This window comes from Lepidochelys olivacea (genome assembly GCF_965140295.1).
Source record: "Lepidochelys olivacea isolate rLepOli2 genome assembly, chromosome: 2".
Lineage (NCBI taxonomy): Eukaryota > Metazoa > Chordata > Testudines > Cheloniidae > Lepidochelys > Lepidochelys olivacea.
In genome coordinates this window covers 30,368,670-30,390,683 of record NC_140412.1, presented here as the reverse complement: position 1 = coordinate 30,390,683, position 22,014 = coordinate 30,368,670, and the positions used below count along the sequence as shown (strand labels likewise).

Here is a 22,014-nt window from a genome sequence, read left to right as displayed (position 1 = left end):
GGCTTTTTATTTCACGACTTTATTTACTGTTCTGATATAATAATACATCATAACTGCAAAAATAATCCTTCTCATTATCTGGGTTTGAGTTTTTGTTACTAAGTTATAGAAAGTATAGAATTATAGAAATTAGTTCACTGGGTCCACTACTGACTATTCCATGCGACAAGAAGACCTCTACTATTAGGTCACCTGCTCTAACATCCTCCAGTACAACCCTTTACTATTATTTTGTCAGTCCAATTTTAATTCCGGGGCACAGGAAATCTTTTAATGTCACACAATGCTCCCCAGTCAAATAAGGTATGATAACACCTAAACTTATGATAACACTTATGGATATACCACCTCCCTAGAATCCTGGAAAAGTGATCCAACCTGTTTTCTTCTGATATATATCCCACTACCCCATGAAGACTACAGTGCATCAACGAGGTTTGGTCAAATACTTATTCTATTATTTTAAAAAGCTTCAATAAGCTATATTAACACACCCCACCATCTCTCTCTCTTTTACACACTCTCTCTCTCACACACACACACAAATACTGTTAAACAGCCTGTGAATTAAACTGTCAGTCCACTGAAGAACATTTACAAGAATTACTGATAAAAAAACATTTACATATCTGTACGAATTGATTCCTGGTTCCAAACTCTTTAAATATATCACTAGTAGAACTGCAACTGTTAGAAACACTGATGTTATATTTATGGATGGATAAAAGAAAATATTAATAATCATTTATTATTTGTTATTATCACTACTACATCTGGTCAAATATAGGCATTTTTCACAAAACTCAAATATTTCTTGCTACCCGATGTTTAGCCGCGAAGTTCCTTCTGGGATACAAATCTCTTGAAGTAATTTTTATACTGGTTTAGTAATCATAAAAAAGAACTTCCATGTTTAAAAACTGAACATTTTGTTTAAATATTAAACATGACAACTTTCCTTTTGATTGTTAAGCCAGTATTAAAGTAAGCTGAAAACTTGTTTGCAGTCTCTTACAAAAGGTTCCTATGAAGCCAGGGTCACAAATGTTCCCTTGAAAAATAATACAGAGTAGGTTCAGAAATGCCAGTTAAAAATAAAAAGAGTACTTTCCAACACATTTCATGCAGTGAAAACTCCATTAACTTTCAGATTGCTGAGCTGAGGAAATTGGATGGAGGCAGTTTTTAACCTTTATTTTATTGGTATATGTGCACTGTTAACATGGCTCCTTTTTTTTTCTTCTGAACATTCAGCAGTAATAAAATGTCCACAGTTAACAGATAGCCTAAAACATGGAGGCAGCCAGGCTACTTTGCCTTCTCTCACTTAATAAAAAGACAGTTTGTAAATAAACAGTTTAACTTATGCCCCACTTTTGTTCCTTACACAGACTCCCTAACTAAGAGTGAATCATATGATGAGGGAACTCATAGGAATTGATTATGCTATATTAATTACTTGAACTATTAAAAGTTTCCGCTTGTTCAAATCATGCACAGAATTTATTTAACTGCACCCTTACTAAATCAAAAGACAATATATCCCATGCTACACAAACCTGGAAAGCAAACAAAAAGCTCTAACAACTAAAACTCTGGTAAAAACCTCTCATTATACAGCACAGGGCAAATTATTCCTCCCTCCAAAACAACAAAAGGACAACAGCCTCAATACAGAGGGGAAATTTCTTTGAAAAATAAACCAAATGACATGTTGGATTAAAACAATTGTGTGTTGAATAATTCCATGAATGCCTTAACCGACTGATAAACACACACATCTTGGCTTAATTTCATTGTATGACTTTTTAAGGCACCATAATTTCACAAACAGATGGGTTAGATCTCTTGTGTACATAGTAATATTTATGTAACATGACTCAAAATTACATATACAATTCCATAGAGAAAACTTTGTTAAAATAATGTCAAGGTGGTCTGCTGAAATATTCGAATGTCAGAAAATGTAAAAGTTAAAGTTACATGTGTAACCTTAACCCCTTCTCAAATCATATAATTTAATATCAAACATTTTAAACATTTCAGATACAAATGTATAGCATCTTTTAATATTGTGTACTCCTCTGTATAGACTATAAATATTCCATAGAAGTCATTTACATGAAAGGTACACAGTATACATATGCAATATAGGGTGAAATCCTGGCACCACTGACTTTAAAGGGAACAGGATTTGAAATATAGAAACTAAGAAAAACAGTGGAAATTGCCAGATAAAGATCAAAAATTCACAGCTAAGTCATTTCTCTCTAGAATTGCAACTACTTATGTCTATGCTGCTGGTTACAATGAAATTGTACAGTATATGGCCGCTGACTTAATTATTAAAATTAATATCTTCAAGAGAAAATAAGTTATCATAGAAAACATCTAATTAAAAGATATACTGGAGCATATGAGGTGGACAGACCCTCCATACTGATGCAAAATTATATGAATACAATTATTTTGTGTTTGTTTGTTTTGGTCATTAAACTTTTGTGTGCCTTTGTATTTATCATGCAATATAGTTGTAGCCATGTTGGTCCCAGGATGTTAGAGAGAAAAGGTGCGTGAAAATCTTTTTTAATGGACCAACTCAGAAAAGCTGCATTTTAAACTTTAACTTGCTTTAACTTCATACTATTTTCTTTTGTGCTATGATCAAACAATATATGTGATATTAAATTTGTGCTTTGTACAACATAAGTAATTGAACTTTAATTTCTATAACAAATAAATGGTAACTCTAGGGACCTTGAGACAAACTCCAAGAGCTCTGAAGAAGAGTTATGTATAAGCTCAATAGCTTGTCTCTCACACCAACAGAACCTGGTCCAATAAAATATATTACCTCACCCACCTTCTCTCTCATAATACCTTTATTAATTTTAAAATAACATTACTTGGTACCTAGCAATTCAAATTACCCCTTTCTACCCCATAATGGTGGCAATGAATAGAGTTGAAGTGTGCATCTATATCAGATGCAAACACCACAAGGATAGCCTGTCTCAAAGTATTCTGGCAATTTTGCTTCCAGACAGAATCTAGAAGAGCAGAGCCAACTCTGGAGGAATGGTTCAAAACAATATGGGAGGTAGTTGTTACGGAAAAATTAACATACCAATTTTGTAGTCAGCAAAATATGCAGAGCACAACTAGATACTTAGATATTTGGTTATCATTAATTCAGTACTCAGATAAAGTACATTTACTTGCAAAAAATAACAGAATACCTGTCCAACTTTTTTTTAATATGAACATTTGATACATGTGCCTGGTTTTTTAAATATGTGAATCAAATATTTCACTTAATTTAATAAAATCATCAGAAACAGCACATCCTGGCTAGTGTAAATATGTTCACTCTGTAATATGGAAATACCCTGTTAAGTAGAGAGATTTAATTATTACATTTCTGTATGTTTCTCTGAACAAAAGCTGACTGTTGTAACAATTTTCGTTTTGTCTCTGATATTTATATGGAAAGGTTTTGTAAATCTGTTCAAATATCCTAAATAAACAGCTTTATTTTTAAAAAATGAGATATTATATAAAACAAAAGTTAACCCAATGTTTTGGAACCTCAAAAGAAGTGAAAGTTAGGTTTATCCAAGTTTTGGACAAAATATTTAGAGGATTCTGACTTTGTCAAAATTCTTTGCCTGTACCACACTTAGTCCCATGGACCTTTCCAAAGCTCTGACACCAAACACACCCTTCGCACCCGCTAACTAAGGCTATGCCTATGCTACAAGTGAGGGGTGTGATTCCCCTGCTCATGTACCCATACTCGCACTAGCTCTCATCAAGTTAGCCTGAGTATAAACAGTAGCTACTGTAGCACTGGTTATGGCAGTGGTGGCACAACTGAGACGGGCCAAGCACAAACACCTGAAAACTGGTGGGTATGCACTCGGCCCGGCTCAGCCCAGCCATGCATTTACTGCCACTACCTGTGGTACTGTGGCTACAGTGCTATTTGTACTTGTGCTACCTGATGAGAGATAGTGTGAGTATGTGTACACGAGCAGGGGAATCATACCCAGGGCTTGTACTGTAAACAGAGCCTAAGACTGGAGAGAGGGGTTTTTTGGTCCTAAGGAAATACAGAGGTAAAAGTACAGTAGTATAGTTTTGAATTTTGCACTAACCTATAGTAACCTGGAGCATGACATTGACCAGCCTTTTTATTATTAATAGGGGACTTAGCACAAGTCCTGGAAACTATCATGATAGTTATGAATGCTGATGGTATAGGGTGTTCACATACTGTGTATTTTGACTATTCACTATTCATAGTGCATGACTGGTTCCCTAAGCTGTTTCTGCTTCTTAATTGGATATTCAAAACATTAATAAACAAGAGAATCAGAATCAAAAAGGATTTCAACATGGTCAGTTCAGTACAAGAGTATTTTTTCAAGACTTTTGCATCTCTTGAATACTTGTGATTAAAAAAAGAAAAACAAAAAAACCCACACACTTAACTTACTAATACGAATGATAAAGGGAAAGGGTTGTGAAAACCATGGAAGCAAACGTCTGGTTCTTTCATGCCCCTTCCCCCAAATGTTCACAAATACCTTTTTGCATTAATAATTTGCTCTAAAAATGAAACACCACAAAGGAAGTTGTGGATAAAGTACAGTTCAAATACAGAAGTCTTAAAAGTAATAATTCACTTTTTAATTTTTAGTCCTCTTTATTTTTATGGATGTTCTTGTCAGCTAATGATGTTAAAATGATGTCAGATTCTAAATATATGATTGTGCAGGAGTTGCTTTTTAAATGTATGTTGGCAGCTTGTATTCATTGCTAAATTGAAATAAGTGTTGCATAGGCAGAAAATAGGTATGAGGCAATTAATATTGATGGGCACCCAATTAATCTCAAAATACTATTAACAGTAATCCATTACCTAATTAGTAGAAGGAGTAAAGACAACAATTTACAGTAAGCCTAAAACTCTATAGAGTAAGAATCAATACACAAACTGTATTTAACCATTACAAAACACTCTGTTACATTAAATTTTGAGAGACTTGAGTCAACACAGTGTGTTTACATATTTAGGAAAAAGAAAAGGAGTACTTGTGGCACCTTAGAGACTAACCAATTTATTTGAGCATAAGCTTTCGTGGGCTATAACCCACTTCATCAGATGCATGGAGTGAAAAATACAGTAAGCAGGTATAAATACACAGCATATGAAAAGATGGGAGTTGCATTAGCACTGACCCCCCACTTGGTAAGGCAACTCCCATCTTTTCATATGCTGTGTATTTATACCTGCTTACTGTATTTTTCACTCCATGCATCTGATGAAGTGGGTTATAGCCCACGAAAGCTTATGCTCAAATAAATTGGTTAGTCTCTAAGGTGCCACAAGTACTCCTTTTCTTTTTGCGAATACAGACTAACACGGCTGTTACTCTGAAACCTACATATTTAGGGTAGTTCATAGTTCATGCATTATGCTTAAGGTTATGATTCTGTCAATGGACATTTTTAGTAAAAGTCACGGACAGGTCACAGGAATTAACAAAAATTCACGCACGCTGTGACCTGTCCCTGAATTTTACTAAAAATGTCCATGACAAAACAGGGAGGGAGGAGTGTTCAGCACCCTGCCCTGCCGTGGCTGGGAGCTGCGGCCCCTGCCCAGTGACTGGGAGCTGGGTGGGACCCCCCCTTTTGCGGCGGCTGGGGAGCTGCTGGGGGATCGCCCCTGCCCTGGAGGCTGGGGAGTTCCTGGGGGATTCCTCCCCTCCACCCGTGGTCCCAGAGGCTGGGGAGCTGTTGGGGGATGCCCCCGCTGCGTCCTGGGGCCCCGGTGGCTGGGGAGCTGCCAGGGGATTCCTCCCCGCTGCCCTCAGCCACAGCGCCTGCGAAGCTGCCGTGGGATTCCCCCCAGGCTGCCCGCAGTCACGGAATTCCACCACAGGAGGTGACGGTACCTTGCAGCTCCCAGCGGCCGAGGGCTGAAATCACAGAGGTGACTTCCACGACCTCCGTGACCAAATCGTAGCCTTAATTATGCCTATTAAAATACTTAAGTAATACTTACTATATACAAGTAAACACACACAGGAAAAAGAGTAATGATGAGAAAAGAGCCCTATTCCGGTTTTGGGTATATATGTTCAATACCTTGATGCAAAGCAGATGCGTCATTACACCCAGTCTAAACTATTTTGTAAAAATAGTGCCAGTTCACCTTGGCTAGTTACATGAAGAAGCACATCTGGATTTCTCAGTAATTCAAACATTGTCACTCAGGACAGGGAAGTGTACAAAATAACTATTAATGAAGGATGTATTTGGATTGAAACAGAGGGAAGCGTTGCTCTTGAAAATTCCCATTTGAAATGAAAAATAATCACTATGACAAGGGAAAGTATTTTCCCATAGACTTGTCTACTCTATATTATGAAAGATGGGTCTAAATGATATACACTATATTGAATAATGCACATGTTTCTATTCAGGGCCGTTCTTAGACCAAATGGCACCCGAGGCGAGGGACATCTTCACCCTCCCCCACTTGATAAACTTTTGAATACCTTATTTTTTTATTGGATTTGTACCCCTTTTCATGCATTTGATGCACAATTTGCATGTATGATTTATCCCTGTCATATAAGACAATAAATTTGTACTCTAGGATCTGTAAATCTGTATTTATTCATGCCATATATAAGCAAATAAAAAAATGTTTCCTCTAAGCCTATAGAAACTTTTTAATTTTAAGAATAACTGAAATGTACTAACATCAAGAAATTGAACTGTGCACCAACACTGGGGGGGGGGCAGTATTAAATAGTGTTACAGTAGGTGACAGCCTTAGAATGCTAAACCTAGTCCTTTAGTTCAAAAGGTCGCAAACCGAAACACAGTGTCACAGAGATCCAAAGACTGGCCAATGGCATTTTCAAGCCATAAAACAGAAAGCGATGTCAGTCTCTCGTCTGCCATCGTCGATCAAAGATGTGTTTTAATGAACCTGAGATTCAAAAAGTTCTACTTGCAACTGTAACCGGCAGCGTGAGCGGAATCCTCAAAGCTATCCATACATTAGGAATAGCGTCCTTCAGCTCTACATTGTGAGTGAATTGGAGAACTTGGAGTGGAGAGTGCTTCCCATGTGGCAAAATGTGATGGATGTTGTCCAGTTCGACACAGACAGTATCATTAACATCCGAACATTCTCCATGTGTCAATATCTACTGAAGGTCTGTACCAATTGTTCACGAGTGTTTTCCTGTCTTACTAAGGTCAGACAACTGCCCAAGTCTTTTTGTGGTCCTTCATTTGTTCGAACCTTTCTTCAATGGACACTCAAGCAGTGTCAATGAGTGAGCAAAAAACCCTCCCTCTTGAATTTTTCTTCCGAGCTTCTCATCACTTCATCTCTATCCTCGTTACCAAACTGTCTCTTCTTCCAATTAATATGCTTTTTCTGCCATTTCTTTGTCAGCAGTGATGGCACCTGTGTAGACCACAACATAATCAAGGCAGCTTCTCATCAAAGTAGTAGCAGTCACGACGGCAAAAGCATGGCAGAAGAACTAACAATATTTCTTTTATATTGTTGTTTAGATAGGTGTTTGATAGATATCTCTGGTATCTCATTAAATATGTCCTTTATTAGTTGCTACTTACACTCTTCACCTCTTAAAACACAAGTACACTTTCACAATTACACAGTAAAACAAGGTTTACAATATTGCACCTGGGCTCCAACTTCACTACGGTTTGCTTTTATATCTCACTAACTGACTGGTGATGCCCCACCCCCTCATATACCCACAAGGGCATGGCTGACAACATTTTAGGAGGTTCAAGGAAAATGAATTCTCAGAAAATCTGGAAGTGCCACAAAATTCCACAAAAGTTCAGAACATCCTAGGAGGTTAGTAAAAAATTAATCCACTTACAAAATATCTGAAATAGTAATAATCAAAGACCATCTGACCTGCATGGGGGAGAATTGTGGCACTATACCCTGGCCCTTTTGTCGCTAACAACAAAAATAGCACCCTAATCCCGGTGCCCCCCAACCCTGGCACCCTGGGCGTTGCCTCAGCACCACTGCTGCTATGGCCAAGAGTGTGGCAATCAAAAAGTAGCTGCAACTGCCTAGCAACTAACGGTGCAAAGCAGGAAATTCTGGCCAGGTGTGGTATATGGTCAAGGAAGCTGGGGGGTATATGATCAGAGGGGGGCTGGTGCGTGCTAAATCAGCACATGCCTTTAGCAGACTCCACTGTAGGCTCTTATGGAATCCTGACTGAAAATTAAAGCTGATTCTCTCAAGTGGACAATCCTGAGAGAAGGTGATGCTAAATCTACCCTGATGTTTCAGTGGCATGTTGGCATAGGGAAGTGTAATTAGTACCAGGTTCAGTACCTGGACTGGTGGTTGGGAATGTGCCAATTTTTGATCAACAAATAAATTGTAGAGGAATATATAATATGGGTGCCTGTTACCTCCAAAGGTTAAGAAGGTTTTCTTCCAATGAAAAACAATACAAATGAACACATTGAAAGAAAATGCCAATTATATTGTATCAGCATATTTAAAGTAGGCTTCCTCGTATCCTAATTTTCTTCATATCTGTTTCTATGCAGTGACAGTGTAAATATGGAAGAAGAACTAGTGCTAAAATAAACTAAAATAACCTGATCTAATTTACTTGGAACATGCAACACAAATGTCTGACACGCTAATGAATTACAAACAAACCACTTACCATCTTGTCTTAATGCAATGCAAACAAAGAATGAGGTTTGGTTTCCTTTGCCTACATTCTGCTATCAAATTCATGATTCAGCCCCTGCAGAATCCCTCCACCTTCCCACCATGAAGGAATACAAGGGGACAGATAATGGCGGCTCAGTCTGAGAAGATTTAAAATTTCCCCTCACCTCACGGCCTAATAGGATCTCCCAGTGCTTGTGGGTCATGTGTTCAGGTTTACCACAGAAACTGGAACCGTAAAGCCTCTTACCATGCTCAAAAGACACTAGACAGACATTAGGACCATATTGATCCCCATACCATTGGGGACGGGAGGTGTTGAAGGATGGGGTGTTATCTCTGTACTTATTATCCCGTACTTCCAAGACACAGTGAGAAAAGTGGAAAAACAAAACAAAACAAACAAATAACCAAAAAGCCACCTTGCCAATACTGCCCAGAAGAAAAAGTTCCTTTCTGACCCCAGAAGGTGATTGGGTTAGACCCACAACAAGCCTGGAAACCCAGCTCTGACAGATACAGCACTTATAAGGCAGGGGAGTGGGGCACCTTCCAGCAGCAAAAATGACTGTTGTGTGCCTGGGGATTCATACCATGGGGAGTGATGGTGGGGTCTTTCACTGGAGCCAATCAGCTCCCTCAGCCTCCTAAACTGGCCAATGCATGCCCAAGCAAAGTGGAGATTCTACTCTACTCTCCAAAGCCCAGGCTCAAGTAGACCCACTATGTGCATGCTGAGCACTCAGGAGAGACAAGGAGGATAACCTTGGTACCCCATTGCCTTCTTCCAACCAGTACTCCAGGGAGTGGGCACCTCCTCTGCTGGTCTGATCAAATCACCCCTCTCAATCCCTTTCTAAAATAAGAAGGGATATTTGAAGATGCCTTTTCCCAGTCCACAACTCCTCCCACCAAACCATGTGTGAAGTAATGAAGAATTTGTCTTCTTGTCAGATTAAACAAATCCATGTGATAAACCAGGATCCAGAGGTCCATCCTTGATAACCATTGCTTTGTTCTGACAGAGAATGGGTTCTCACAGTATTCCAGCAGCACAGAACAATATTGTTTTGTGGTGGTGATGGGGTATGTGTGTGTGAATAACATGTTTCCTATTGTCTTTAAGTCTCAATTACACAAGTTCTACTATTTTGCCTGGCTATACAGGACTGTGCTCACATGCAAACACACACACACACTTTCTGAGATTCCATATATTGTAGAATAAATTGTGATCTTTTTATGCTCCTACATATTTGTTCTTGAATTTGCTGATTATGCATATGCTACATTTAAAACAATATAAGCACTTGTGTTTAATTCAATTAATTCAATTTTTATTTTTTATATTATACTTGATGAGTAATTGTCATAATTTTACAGCTTAATTTCTTCCTCAGTGATGATTCACTTATATGATCTATACAATTTCATAGATTACAAAGCTAGAAAGGATAATTTATTCTGACCTCCATACCACAAGCCAGAGCTCTTTACTCAATAATTCTTACACAGAGCCCAATTACTTGTGGATGAAATAGAGGATATCTTTTATATCCATATCTATATCTCCAAGCGATGGAGAATGTACCACATCTCTGTTATCTCTGTTATCTGTTCCTCTGGTTAATTTGTGCCTTGTTTTCCATTTGAATTTTTCTAGCTTCAACTTCCAGTTATTGGATCTTGTTTCATCTTTTTCTAATACATTGAGTGCTATCCTCAGTTATCTTCCCCTTCTGTAAGTACTTATAGATCTTGATCAAGTCATCTCTTAATCTCCTCTTCAATAAAATAATAGTTTCACCTCTTTAAGTCTCTCAATGTAAGCTGTGTTTTCTATATACCAGTTCATTGTTTGAGCTATACACACTCCTATTTTTCAACATCCAGTTTAAATTGTGGACATCAAAACTTTGTCACAGTATTCTGCCTCACCAATATTGTAATGAGAAGTAATTCCAGTTCCCTATCCCCACTCATTTCTCACTTTTTTATATATCCAAGGAATACATTCGCACTCCAATCCACAGTATTCCACTGGAAGGCCATGTTCAATTTATTATAAACTGTCACCCATAAATCTTTTTTCAGAGTAATTGTTTTCCAGGATACAGTCCCCCATCATGTAAGTGTGGCCTATGTCCTTTGTTCCTAGATATATGACTTTGCCTTTTGGCTCAGTTAAAACAAATGTACAATTGTGTCTCACACACCAAACTCTCCAGATAGATCTGTAGAAATTTTAATTTAGTACTGCATTTTAATTTACTACTGCATTAACCTTTGTGTCACCTGCAAAGTTAATCAGCAATGATTTCATGGTTTCTTCTACGTTATTGATAAAAATACTAAATGGCAATGGGTGGAGCACAAATACCTTTCAGACTTCACTACCCCCATGCTTGTCCATTAAGAATTACATTATGAGGTCAATCAATTAGCCACTTGTTAATCCCTTTATTATATAATATATTGAATTTATATAGTACTTTTTTTATTCAGAATGTCATGTTATACTAAGTCAATCAGTTTGCAGATGACTAAATATATTATGTCAACGCACTTACCTGTATCAAACTTCTAATTTAATCAAAGAATGACATAAAATTAATTCAACAAGCTCTAAAGTCCTTGAAACTGTGTTTTCTGTCAAAAAGCATGTAAAATTATATTCACATCCTGTAAGTCTTTATCAATTGAGATTTAGATTAAATTCACCCCTTTAAACAAGAATGATAACCATGACATCTAAATCTTATATACAAAAACAACATGTATGTATGTATGTATATCCTTTTATAATGTGTCATTTTATAAGAGGCAAACAATACTAAGCAAAACAAATAGTAAAAAAGATTTTGAATAGTGTACTGTCCAAAGGCATGAGTGGGTACAGTACAGTTAGCAATATATAGAAGAAGTGCTTCTTTTTTACAAGGCGATAACCATGTCTTGGGCTGAATATACATGGAGGCCAAGGCTCCCCAGGTATTTTGGATTCAGAGTTTATTAGCCCAGGATACACTTACTGCAGCATTAAGAGAGGAAGCTCTATTGTTATTATTATGCTGACATAATAATAGGTTGGTATTATTAAGATGGCATTTTAATAGAATATTAAGAATTAAAATGAAATAAAATAAACTATAAAAGCCTAAAAGCATTTGGTGCATCCTCTTCACTCCCCCATTTTATCCCCCTTTTCTCCATCATTTCCCAGTCTCCCTCCTTCATATGCATCCTTCCCAATAACTCCTCTTATTGGCAAGTCTCTTTCTTTTAGATTAGGTATACATATTTTTATATTATTTCAAAAATAATAATATTTGGAAGGAGGAACTGGTATTCCATTGTAAACAACCAATATAAACATTATAAAAGTTACTGTGGGGACAACAGAGATAATGGAGCTCAGAAAAGTTTAAACATTAAAACAAACAAACAAATAAAACACTTTCCCTTTTATCAGGTTCAGTCTCATTTAATTTTGTTTGAATATATTGTTGATTTATTTATATTATGGAGTTTTCTTCATCACTCTACAGATGTGAGAAGCTGAAGTGGTACCCTTTCAGAAGGAAAACAGCTGGAAAATTCTTAGTACAGAAGCTAACCAGATCAGAACAATTACAATAACCAATTCCAAGTGTACAGTTATAGAGAAATGGCCATGTAGCGATTGTGCAAGACCCTGCCTTCTGACTAATTAATACAGATTGTCAAGTATGGGATTTGCATACTGTAAAACTGCTCAGAAGATCAGTAATTATACGTATTAGTCAACAGAACCAATTAGTGCACAGGGAATTGTGCACCTAGGAAAAATGTAAAGAACTCTATCAATGACTGTCAGAATTCTTGCGCAAGGACTGGCTGAGACAATCCAATTTAATCATAAAATATTGTCATAATTATTGTTATAAATAAGTAGAAATGAGAAGACACTTGTATTACTACTACTGTCAACAACAATGAGAATTTTTCAGATAATTCTCTTCTATTCTGTTCAGGTTCTTATACCATACTCATCATCATATCTGAACACTTTCCAATAATTTATGAAGCAACATGACTAACATCTGTCACATGTGGCTTTTAATTTCTTTCATCTTTTTCCCAGGGAAAAATGTGTGTTCAATTAAGTGGTTTGTTTTGGTGTTTTTTTTTTTAAATAAATTATATATACACTTTGTCAGGTGTTTATATTAGAGAAGGCAAGGTTGAAGAAGTACACTTTACACTTGCAGCAGAAGGTGATGAAGGTTGTGACGGTTCTTAATTAGCAGAGGAAGTAGTACAAGTCACTAGTATAACAAAATAACAATATTAACAGCACTTAGCTTTAGTACAAGAGCATTTAATTTTGCTATGGACATTCTGGCTTTCCACAATCACTGAAGACCCTAAATTGAGAGATGTTCTATAACTATATAGGTTTTTAGATGGAATATGATGCTTATGCTACTGAATCTTCTCTTCCATGTGGAAATCTTATTTTAAATGAATGTTGTGTATTTGATTAGGTAATTACAGCATTTAGTTCCTTCACTGACTAGTTGTGGAATCGCACAACAGATTAGTGTGCTTTAGCTAGATTATTTCAGAAATGAATGTTCTCTTTTCAGATCTATGTAATGGAATTTTTTTTCACTATATCAAATAATACATTTAAAAATATTTAAAATTATTGGCAGTATCTAAGTAAATTATTCTTAATTAGTCCATGAACGCAATAATACAAGGTTATTATAATTACTGTAATAACAATATGCATAAAAGGTACTTAATCTTTCTTTGTCTCTTTTGCCTTGGGTTATGGACTCAAAATTTTGTGCGGGTGCTATGTAAAAAAATTTACCTGTATTTACTCCTCACTATGGTGTAATCAGAAAAGCATTCACACATGAGAAAACATAAGGGAAGTACAAAATGAATTAGACATGCCACTCCCAGCGACAAAGACTGCAAGTCTAGTCTTGTTTCCATTGGAATCAAAGGTTGCCACTGACTTCAAAGGTACGAGTGATTGGCTCATTGTGTGCAACAGGCTGAACTTTACCCCTTCACAGCATACATGTATGTCTGAAAAATAACACCTTTCAACACACTCTTTGACTTAATCTATTGTATGTGCATTACCTGTATATTCAAGATGAAACCCAGCAGCTGAAACACTAATATCAGACTGAAAGTTTAGGTATAAGTTGTTAGATGTGCTGTTGAGCAATAGAGGAATTGTAGTTCCTGAAAAGAGAAAGCAAAATATTATTCCATTATGACGATGCTTCAAAGCAGAAATCCAGAGTTATTCATAAGTAGCTATATGATATTCTTCCAGAAAAATGTAAATAAAAAAGGCACAGAAGTTCACCGAATATACCGTATAACCAGCTTCAGCTAGAGGGCATCACTGTGGGAGAGTTGTTGTATACCAGTTCCTCTTAGAGATTTGATAACATGCTCAATGTGTCACAGGCTTGGAGGAGAGAGCTGTAGTTACTAGAGCCATTTGGTCGAATCTGCAGATTTCCCACTCACACACTTTTATTAGGAAAAGGAGTATTATTTATTAAGAGTGGCATAAAAGAAAGGTGCAAATACTATAATCACTATGATCTGAACAGTTACAATTAAATATAACAAGCAATTCTTAACACATCTCCATTGCTAGTCAGCTTATTACTTGTCAATATCAAAGCACACATGGGTTTGAGGAGGATTTTGGAGGACAGGACAGTGGTCTTATAGAGTAGTTCCTGGATGACTTTTAACAAAAAGGAAGGGGTGGAATGGAAGAAAGTACAACAAGGGTGTGGATGATCTAGAGAAGATAAAAGCCATACTTTAAGAGATAATGGAGATTTTTTTCAAAGAAAAATCAATGAATCAATCTGATACACAAACTCTTCTGCCAAGAAAAACAGAGAGAAACACTTCTTTTGGTTCTGGACTTCTGTGCTCTTTCATTTTGTGCATTGTGACAGCTATTAAGAGTTTTCTTTTCATGAAAATGTTGGCTGAAGGTTGGGGAAATGGTGGATATTAATTGGCCATCCTTTATATTAAGCTGAAATGCATGTTTTAAGTTAATTTAATTTAATTTAATGGAGAAGGCAGCCAGGGAATAGGATGGTTAACTATTTATTAAAATTTCTCTAAGATCTGTGCCCTCACAAACCCCGTTGCAGGACTGTGGACTAAATAAATAGTAACATTAAAAAAAAAACAAAAAACAAAAAAACAAAAACAGAATAGAAATACAGGAGTGTATTTTTGGAACCGAAGACCATTATTTTTCTATATGTATGAAACCACTGAATCATTACAGCAGTAGGAGATGACATCCATGGGAATATTGCATGTACTTTGAGGCCCTCTAAATTTCACTCGTAATATATTTTAAAAAATCTTTCAAGTTTTCAGCATTACGATTCAAGGCCCTGTTGGCTGGAACAAAGGCTATAACAAGTGTGAACTGTCACTTTCAGAAGAAACACAGAAAAGAACTACAAAGAGCTTTGTGTTTACAATAAAGAGCTGCATCTATAATTTACTTGGTATACACTCTCCTCACTCACCTGAATAACTTCCAAGCCTTGGAGCATTGTTGTCAGCACCATCGTAAAAGTCCAAAGAATCCCAGTTGTGCTCTGTAGCAAAACTCACAACCTGCACCTAACAATGAAAATGAAAGGCACAGAGTATGATTTAATTTACAGAAAAAATCTGTAAATTATAGTCTGTGTCTACTTATGCCAACATCAATCCTGTAGTTACAAGTTGTCATTTTGAATCATGCAAAAGTTGTGTAATGCTATGCTCTTTATTGGGAGTAGAAAACCACAGCTCCTGAAGCTAGCAAAAAATGTTTCTTTGTTTTTTTTCAAATCTCTGATTTTGACTTATAAATTTTGTGACCATTAGCTAGGACAATATGTTGCCTCTGAAAGGAACCACAGAGCCTTGTGTGCAAACTGAGGACACACTATGGCTCGATGGATGATATTTGAAGACCACTGAGGGGGAAAATGGAACAAAAGGCCAGATTTATAAAGGTATTCAGGCACATAAAGACGTACATAAGAACGGCCCTACTGGGTCAGAGCAAAGGTCCATCAAGGCTAGTATCCTGTTTTCTGACAGTAGCCAGTGCCAGATGCCCCAGAGGGAATGAACAGAACTGCAAGATCTCTTTCTTGTGTGGTAACAGCTAATTTAGACCCCATTATTTTATATCGTGACAGGATCAGGCCAGATGGCTACAGGAGTGTAATTTTTTTTTTGAAGCAAAAAAAAAATTATTTGCCTAACACACTTACACAAATCACCAAAGAAGATAAAACTATGCAACAAAACAAAAGCAAATGCAATGTATAACACAGCAGCCTTCAGGGGAGAGAAGTGTTCAGGCTTGCCTTGGCCCAGAGCGGGGGGGCTTCCTCGACACTCATGGTCTTCCACCCCCTCGATTTACGTAGTGCCACGCCCAGTGTCACCAACTATTCCTCTCCTGAGAGTGCCCAACAAGATGGGCAAGGCTGCGCAGTGGGCAGTTTGGGGGGGGGTGAGTGCACCCACGTGTGAAAAGGACCCTCTTAGGTGACGGTGATGATGGTATCCACAGCGGCAATGGCTGGGGCTGGGGTCTCTCGCTCTTCCCCTCAATCAAAGGGTCAGATGGAGGGAACTGGATGGGGTCACTGAGCAGAGAACCTCAGACAACGCCCACTGCTCCTCGAAGGCGTCAAGGGAGTCGTGGACGCTGCCCAGAGGAACTCCACCCGGATACGTGAGTGTACTGAGGATCAGAAAACGGCCCTACAATCGCAGGAAGCTTCATTGGCCAACCTCCTCTCTCTGGTTTTATAGATGGCTGTTTTAGCTAGGGCTAGGAGGAGGTTAACCAGGAGATCCTGCGACTTTATGGGGCCACGGATGGGGAGTGTGTAAACAAAAAGGTGAGGGGAAAAATGCAGCCAAAGGCGTAATAAAATATTCGTGAGGAGCTGGAAAAGGGGCTGCAGCCTGGCACACACTAAATATATGTGTGCCAGGGTTTCCCTCACCTTGCAAAAAGGGCAAGTATCTGGGATGGGGGTGAACCGCATCAAAACACACCCGTGCTCACAGCTCCGTGAAGAAGCCGCCAACTGATGTCCCTGACGGGCCTTGGGACCAAGGTGGAATACAGGCTGGCCCACCGGGGCTGCTCACCCTCCAAAGGTGGCAGGAGGTCCTGCCACTTTGTATCGGGGTGGGACACCAGGGTGAGGGTGTGAAGGGTGTGAAGCGTGAGTGTGTATAGATGTTTCCTTGGCATGGTTTGGAAGCTGACCGGCTGCAGTTCATGCAGCTGGCTCGCAGTGAAAGGGTGAGGGGTTTGTTGGGATCTATGGGGCAGGGGCCCAATTGAAAGGTCCAGTGGGTCTGGGGTAGAGGGTGGGCGGGGTGCACCCTCGCGAAGGGCTCGGTTGAGATAAGCCCAAGCAGCGGGCATCAAAGCAGCCTTCATCTCCTGAAGTACGTGCCGGGGGGGGGTACGAGGTCTGGAGAGCCCCATGCGCTGAATGAGCGTCAGGGGATCCAGCCAGTCTCCCTAGTCGTAGTCCAGGAGGTCTCCAACTCTCGTGACTTCCGCCAGGACCAAACTCTGGCGCACCGAGCGGGACTCTGCCACCTGCACATGGAGCTGTGGGTTGTGTAGCAGGGGCTCCGCGAGGAGATCTGCTCCCACGGTGGCTGTCGCGGACCTGGTCATTGAAAACAGTTTCCAGGTCCGGAGGAGGTCCTGGTAGAAGACCGGCAGCCTGGAGAGGTCTTGCGGAAAACCTCTCGGACAGAGATAAAGGAGCTGCCGGTCATATCAGAGCCCTTGGAAGCGGCGTAGGAAGGTGTGCGCCAATATGCTCCACGTCGAACTACCTGCACTGTAGAGGAGCCTCTGCAGGGCCTGGAGGCGGAAGACACGGACCTGAGTGTGCAGACACTTCAAGCCCTGCCCTCCTTCCTTCAGGAGTAGATGAAGAACCCCAACAGGGGTCCAGTGCATTCCTGACCAAAAGAACTCCAGAATCGATGTCCGGAGGTTGGTCAGGAAACCCAGGGCCGGGATCAGGGTGTTGAGCCGGTTCCAGAGCATGGACAGGACTAGTTGGTTAAGAACCAGCGCTCTCTTCCTCGGAGGGAGAGACATCGGAGTAGCCTCGTCCATTTCCAGAGCTGCTCTATCACCCCCTCTTCTAAATTTTGCTAGTTCTCCGGTGGAGAAGGGTGCGTGGCAGAAAGGTAAATGCCTAGGTAGAGCAGCGGACCCACATTCCACCGGATAGTCTGAAGCGTGGGTGGGAGGGAGTTCACCTGTCACCAGTCCCCCACCGCCAAGCCAGAGCTCTTGACCCAGTTGACTTGGGCGGAGGAGGCTGCCGAATAGATGGCCTGGCAAGCCTCCACCCGCACCAAGTTGCCCGGGTCCTGGATCATGAGGAGCACGTCATCGGCGTACGCTGACAGGACCAGCTGCAGCTCCGGCTCCCACAGCACCAACCCTCTCAACCTCCTTTGGAGGAGACAGAGGAAGGGCTCGATTGCCAGAGCGTACAGCTGGCCCGAGAGGGGGCATCCCTGCCATACTCCTTGCCCGAAGCTGACCGGTTCGGTCAGGGTCCAGTTGAGCCTAACCAGACACTCCGCGGAGGCATACAGCACCCGGAGAAAACTCACAAACTGAGGTCCAAATCCAAAAGCCTGCAAAGTGCCCAGGTGGTACCCATGGTCCACTCTATCGAAAGCCTTCTCCTGATCAAGAGACAGGAGGGCGAACGACGGACCGTCTCTATGCCCGAATTCCAAAAGGTCTCGGACTAGAAATAGGTTGTCAAAAATGCTGTGGCTTGGGACAGCGTAGGTCTGGTCTGGGTGGATCACGTCTGCCAGCACAGACCCTAGCCGCAGCGAGATTGCTTTCGCTATGATTTTGTAGTCCGTGCTAAGGATTGAGACGGGACACCAATTTCGTAAATCGAGGAGGTCCCCCTTCTTTGGCAACAAGGTGAGCACCGCTCACCTGCACGAAAGAGGGAGGACCCAGCCCTGCAAAGAGTCAGCCCAGACAGTGGCTAGGTCTGGGCCAAGGATGTCCCAGAACGCGCGGTAGAACTCCACAGTCAGCCCGTCCATGTCCGGAGATTTATTGGTGGGCATGCGAGGGAGGGCTTCCGTGAACTCGGCCAGGGTGAGAGGCAGCTCTAGTCTGTCTCGGTCGCCCGCGCTGATCGTAGGGAGTTCCTCCCACAGCAACCTGCAAGCGCCAGGATCGGTCGGATCCGGGGAGAAAAGGCTTGTGTAGAAGTCACGGGCCCTCCCACACATCTCCACCGAATCCGTGAGGGGGGTGCCATCTTCTGCTAAAAAGCAGGTTACGTGTTTTTTGGCCCCCCTCGTTTTCTCCAGGGCGTAGAAGAAGCGGGAGCCGCGATCCATGTCCCGAAGGAGGCGGATGCGGGATTAAACAAAGGCACCTCGGGCCCGATGGTCCTCGAGGGCCCGGAGCTCCTCCCACTTCTCCCGGCACGCTCTGCAGAGGAACAGGTCCTCGGGGCTGGCGGCCAGACACCTCTCCAGCTCTAAGACCTCCCGTTCCAACTGCTCTATCGCCACATTTTTCCGTCGTCTGGTGCCCTGGGTGTAGTCACGGCAGAAGAGCTTGGCGCGCACCTTCCCGAGATCCTACCATCGCCGCGCCAAGGGAAAGGCACGCCGCTGCTCTCACCAGGCCAGCCAGAACTCCCGGAAAGACATCACGAATGCCTCATCCTCCAACAGGCTGTTGTTAAAATGCCAATAGGCCAGCCCCGGCCTCTCTGCATGGAGGGAGGCTGTTATGGTGGCTAGATGATGGTCGGAAAATGGGGCCGGCCGAATGTTGGAAGAGTGGGCTCGTGAAAGATGGAAACGTGATAAATAAATACAGTCGAACCAGGAGTGGTGTGACCAATGGGCCTCCACCAGGACAAAGGTGAACATGGAAGTGTCATCCGGGTGGTGGTCACGCCAGACATCCACTAGGGAGTGATGTTCGACTATTTCTCGGAGAATGTTCACGGCGGCCGGGCTCAGCTCTGTCCCCGAGCGGACCTGCTCCTCGAGGGTGGTGTTAAAGTCCCCTCCCAGGACTAGGTACTCATGAGAATCTAGGGTGCTGAGGAAGGCAGAGACACCCACTGATAGAATTGCAGATGCTTCGGGCTCGTTGTCGGGGCATAGATGTTAACGAGGTTGATCATGAGCCCCTCCATATAGACTCGGAGATGCAGCAGGTGGCCCAGCATGGCCTCAGTGACCCCTAGATCCACGGGCTGTAGGTCGGGGGGGAACAGGGTCGCCACTCCAGCCTGTCGAATCGTGAAATGGCTAAAGTAGACCCCGTTCCCCCACTCCAGCCGCCAGCTGTCCTCGGTGGTCAGATCCGTATGGGTCTCCTGCAGGAAAACCACAGAGTACCCCCTCTCCCCAAGGAAAGAGAACACTTGGGACCTGCAGAGAGCCATCCTACAGCCCCGGGTGTTCGAAGTTGCAATAATGAGAGGCATCATGAGGAGGGCTGGGGGGGGCGGTGGTTCCTTGTTGGCAGGGGCGTTCGCGGCCCCCAGCGAGTCGCGCAACAATCCGTGACCCGTCCTGTAAGTGAATAAATTATCACGGAAGCTGCGGACACACCCGTAGGCCGCGGCACCTTGCCTTCCTGTCCCTCTACCCTCCCTTATGAGGGCCCTTGTGGCTTGGAGGATTTGGTCAAAGTCCCCCCATCGCTGGAGAGCTGCTAGCTGTACCTTGTTGCGGGAGCCACGGGTGTCTTCTAAAAACTCTTGCAACGCTTTTCGCAGCTCATGGTGGGGTGGGGTTGTGATTTCCTGGTTATTCCCTAGTGGGGCCCTTGGTGCAGCCTCGTGGTCCACTGAGGCGGGCAGGCAGGGTGCGGATCACCGACAGGGTGTCTGACAGGCTAAATTTATTAGGTCCGTCTGAAGCCTTGGGGTAAGAGGGGGTGGCAGAGGGAAAATTGCAGCTCCTAATGGGTCATGGCAGGAAAATGCAAAGGGGGATGTATATATGTATATATCCTCCTTGGGGGGGATCCGCTAAAAAAGGGAAGGAAATAACCCCAGGGGTGGCAAAACCATTACAGGAATCATAGAATCATAGAATCATAGAATATCAGGGTTGGAAGGGACCCCAGAAGGTCATCTAGTCCAACCCCCTGCTCAAAGCAGGACCAATTCCCAGTTAAATCATCCCAGCCAGGGCTTTGTCAAGCCTGACCTTAAAAACCTCTAAGGAAGGAGATTCTACCACCTCCCTAGGTAACGCATTCCAGTGTTTCACCACCCTCTTAGTGAAAAAGTTTTTCCTAATATCCAATCTAAACCTCCCCCACTGCAACTTGAGACCATTACTCCTCGTTCTGTCATCTGCTACCATTGAGAACAGTCTAGAGCCATCCTCTTTGGAACCCCCTTTCAGGTAGTTGAAAGCAGCTATCAAATCCCCCCTCATTCTTCTCTTCTGCAGGCTAAACAATCCCAGCTCCCTCAGCCTCTCCTCATAACTCATGTGTTCCAGTCCCCTAATCATTTTTGTTGCCCTTCGCTGGACTCTCTCCAATTTATCCACATCCTTCTTGAAGTGTGGGGCCCAAAACTGGACACAGTACTCCAGATGAGGCCTCACCAATGTCGAATAGAGGGGAACGATCACGTCCCTCGATCTGCTCGCTATGCCCCTACTTATACATCCCAAAATGCCATTGGCCTTCTTGGCAACAAGGGCACACTGCTGACTCATATCCAGCTTCTCGTCCACTGTCACCCCTAGGTCCTTTTCCGCAGAACTGCTGCCTAGCCATTCGGTCCCTAGTCTGAAGCTGTGCATTGGGTTCTTCCCTCCTAAGTGCAGGACCCTGCACTTATCCTTATTGAACCTCATCAGATTCCTTTTGGCCCAATCTTCCAATTGGTCTAGGTCCTTCTGTATCCTATCCCTCCCCTCCAGCGTATCTACCACTCCTCCCAGTTTAGTATTATCCGCAAATTTGCTGAGAGTGCAATCCACACCATCCTCCAGATCATTTATGAAGATATTGAATAAAACCGACCCCAGGACCGACCCTTGGGGCACTCCACTTGATACCGGCTGCCAACTAGACATGGAGCCATTGATCACTACCCGTTGAGCCCGACAATCTAGCC

General features: G+C 41.9%; 1 protein-coding gene across 2 annotated transcripts in view; it reads right to left on the bottom strand.

Annotated features, from left to right (window-relative positions):
• CSMD3 (CUB and Sushi multiple domains 3) overlaps positions 1–22,014 on the bottom strand; it is a 1,240,207-nt gene that overhangs the window by 187,590 nt on the left and 1,030,603 nt on the right. For both annotated transcript variants that reach the window (XM_084620231.1, XM_084620232.1), the window contains 2 exons: positions 15,349–15,445; positions 13,910–14,014 (listed from right to left, as the gene is read on the bottom strand). In XM_084620231.1, the coding sequence (XP_084476357.1) occupies positions 13,910–14,014; positions 15,349–15,445 (202 nt within the window). The remainder of the gene's footprint in view (positions 1–13,909; positions 14,015–15,348; positions 15,446–22,014) is intronic.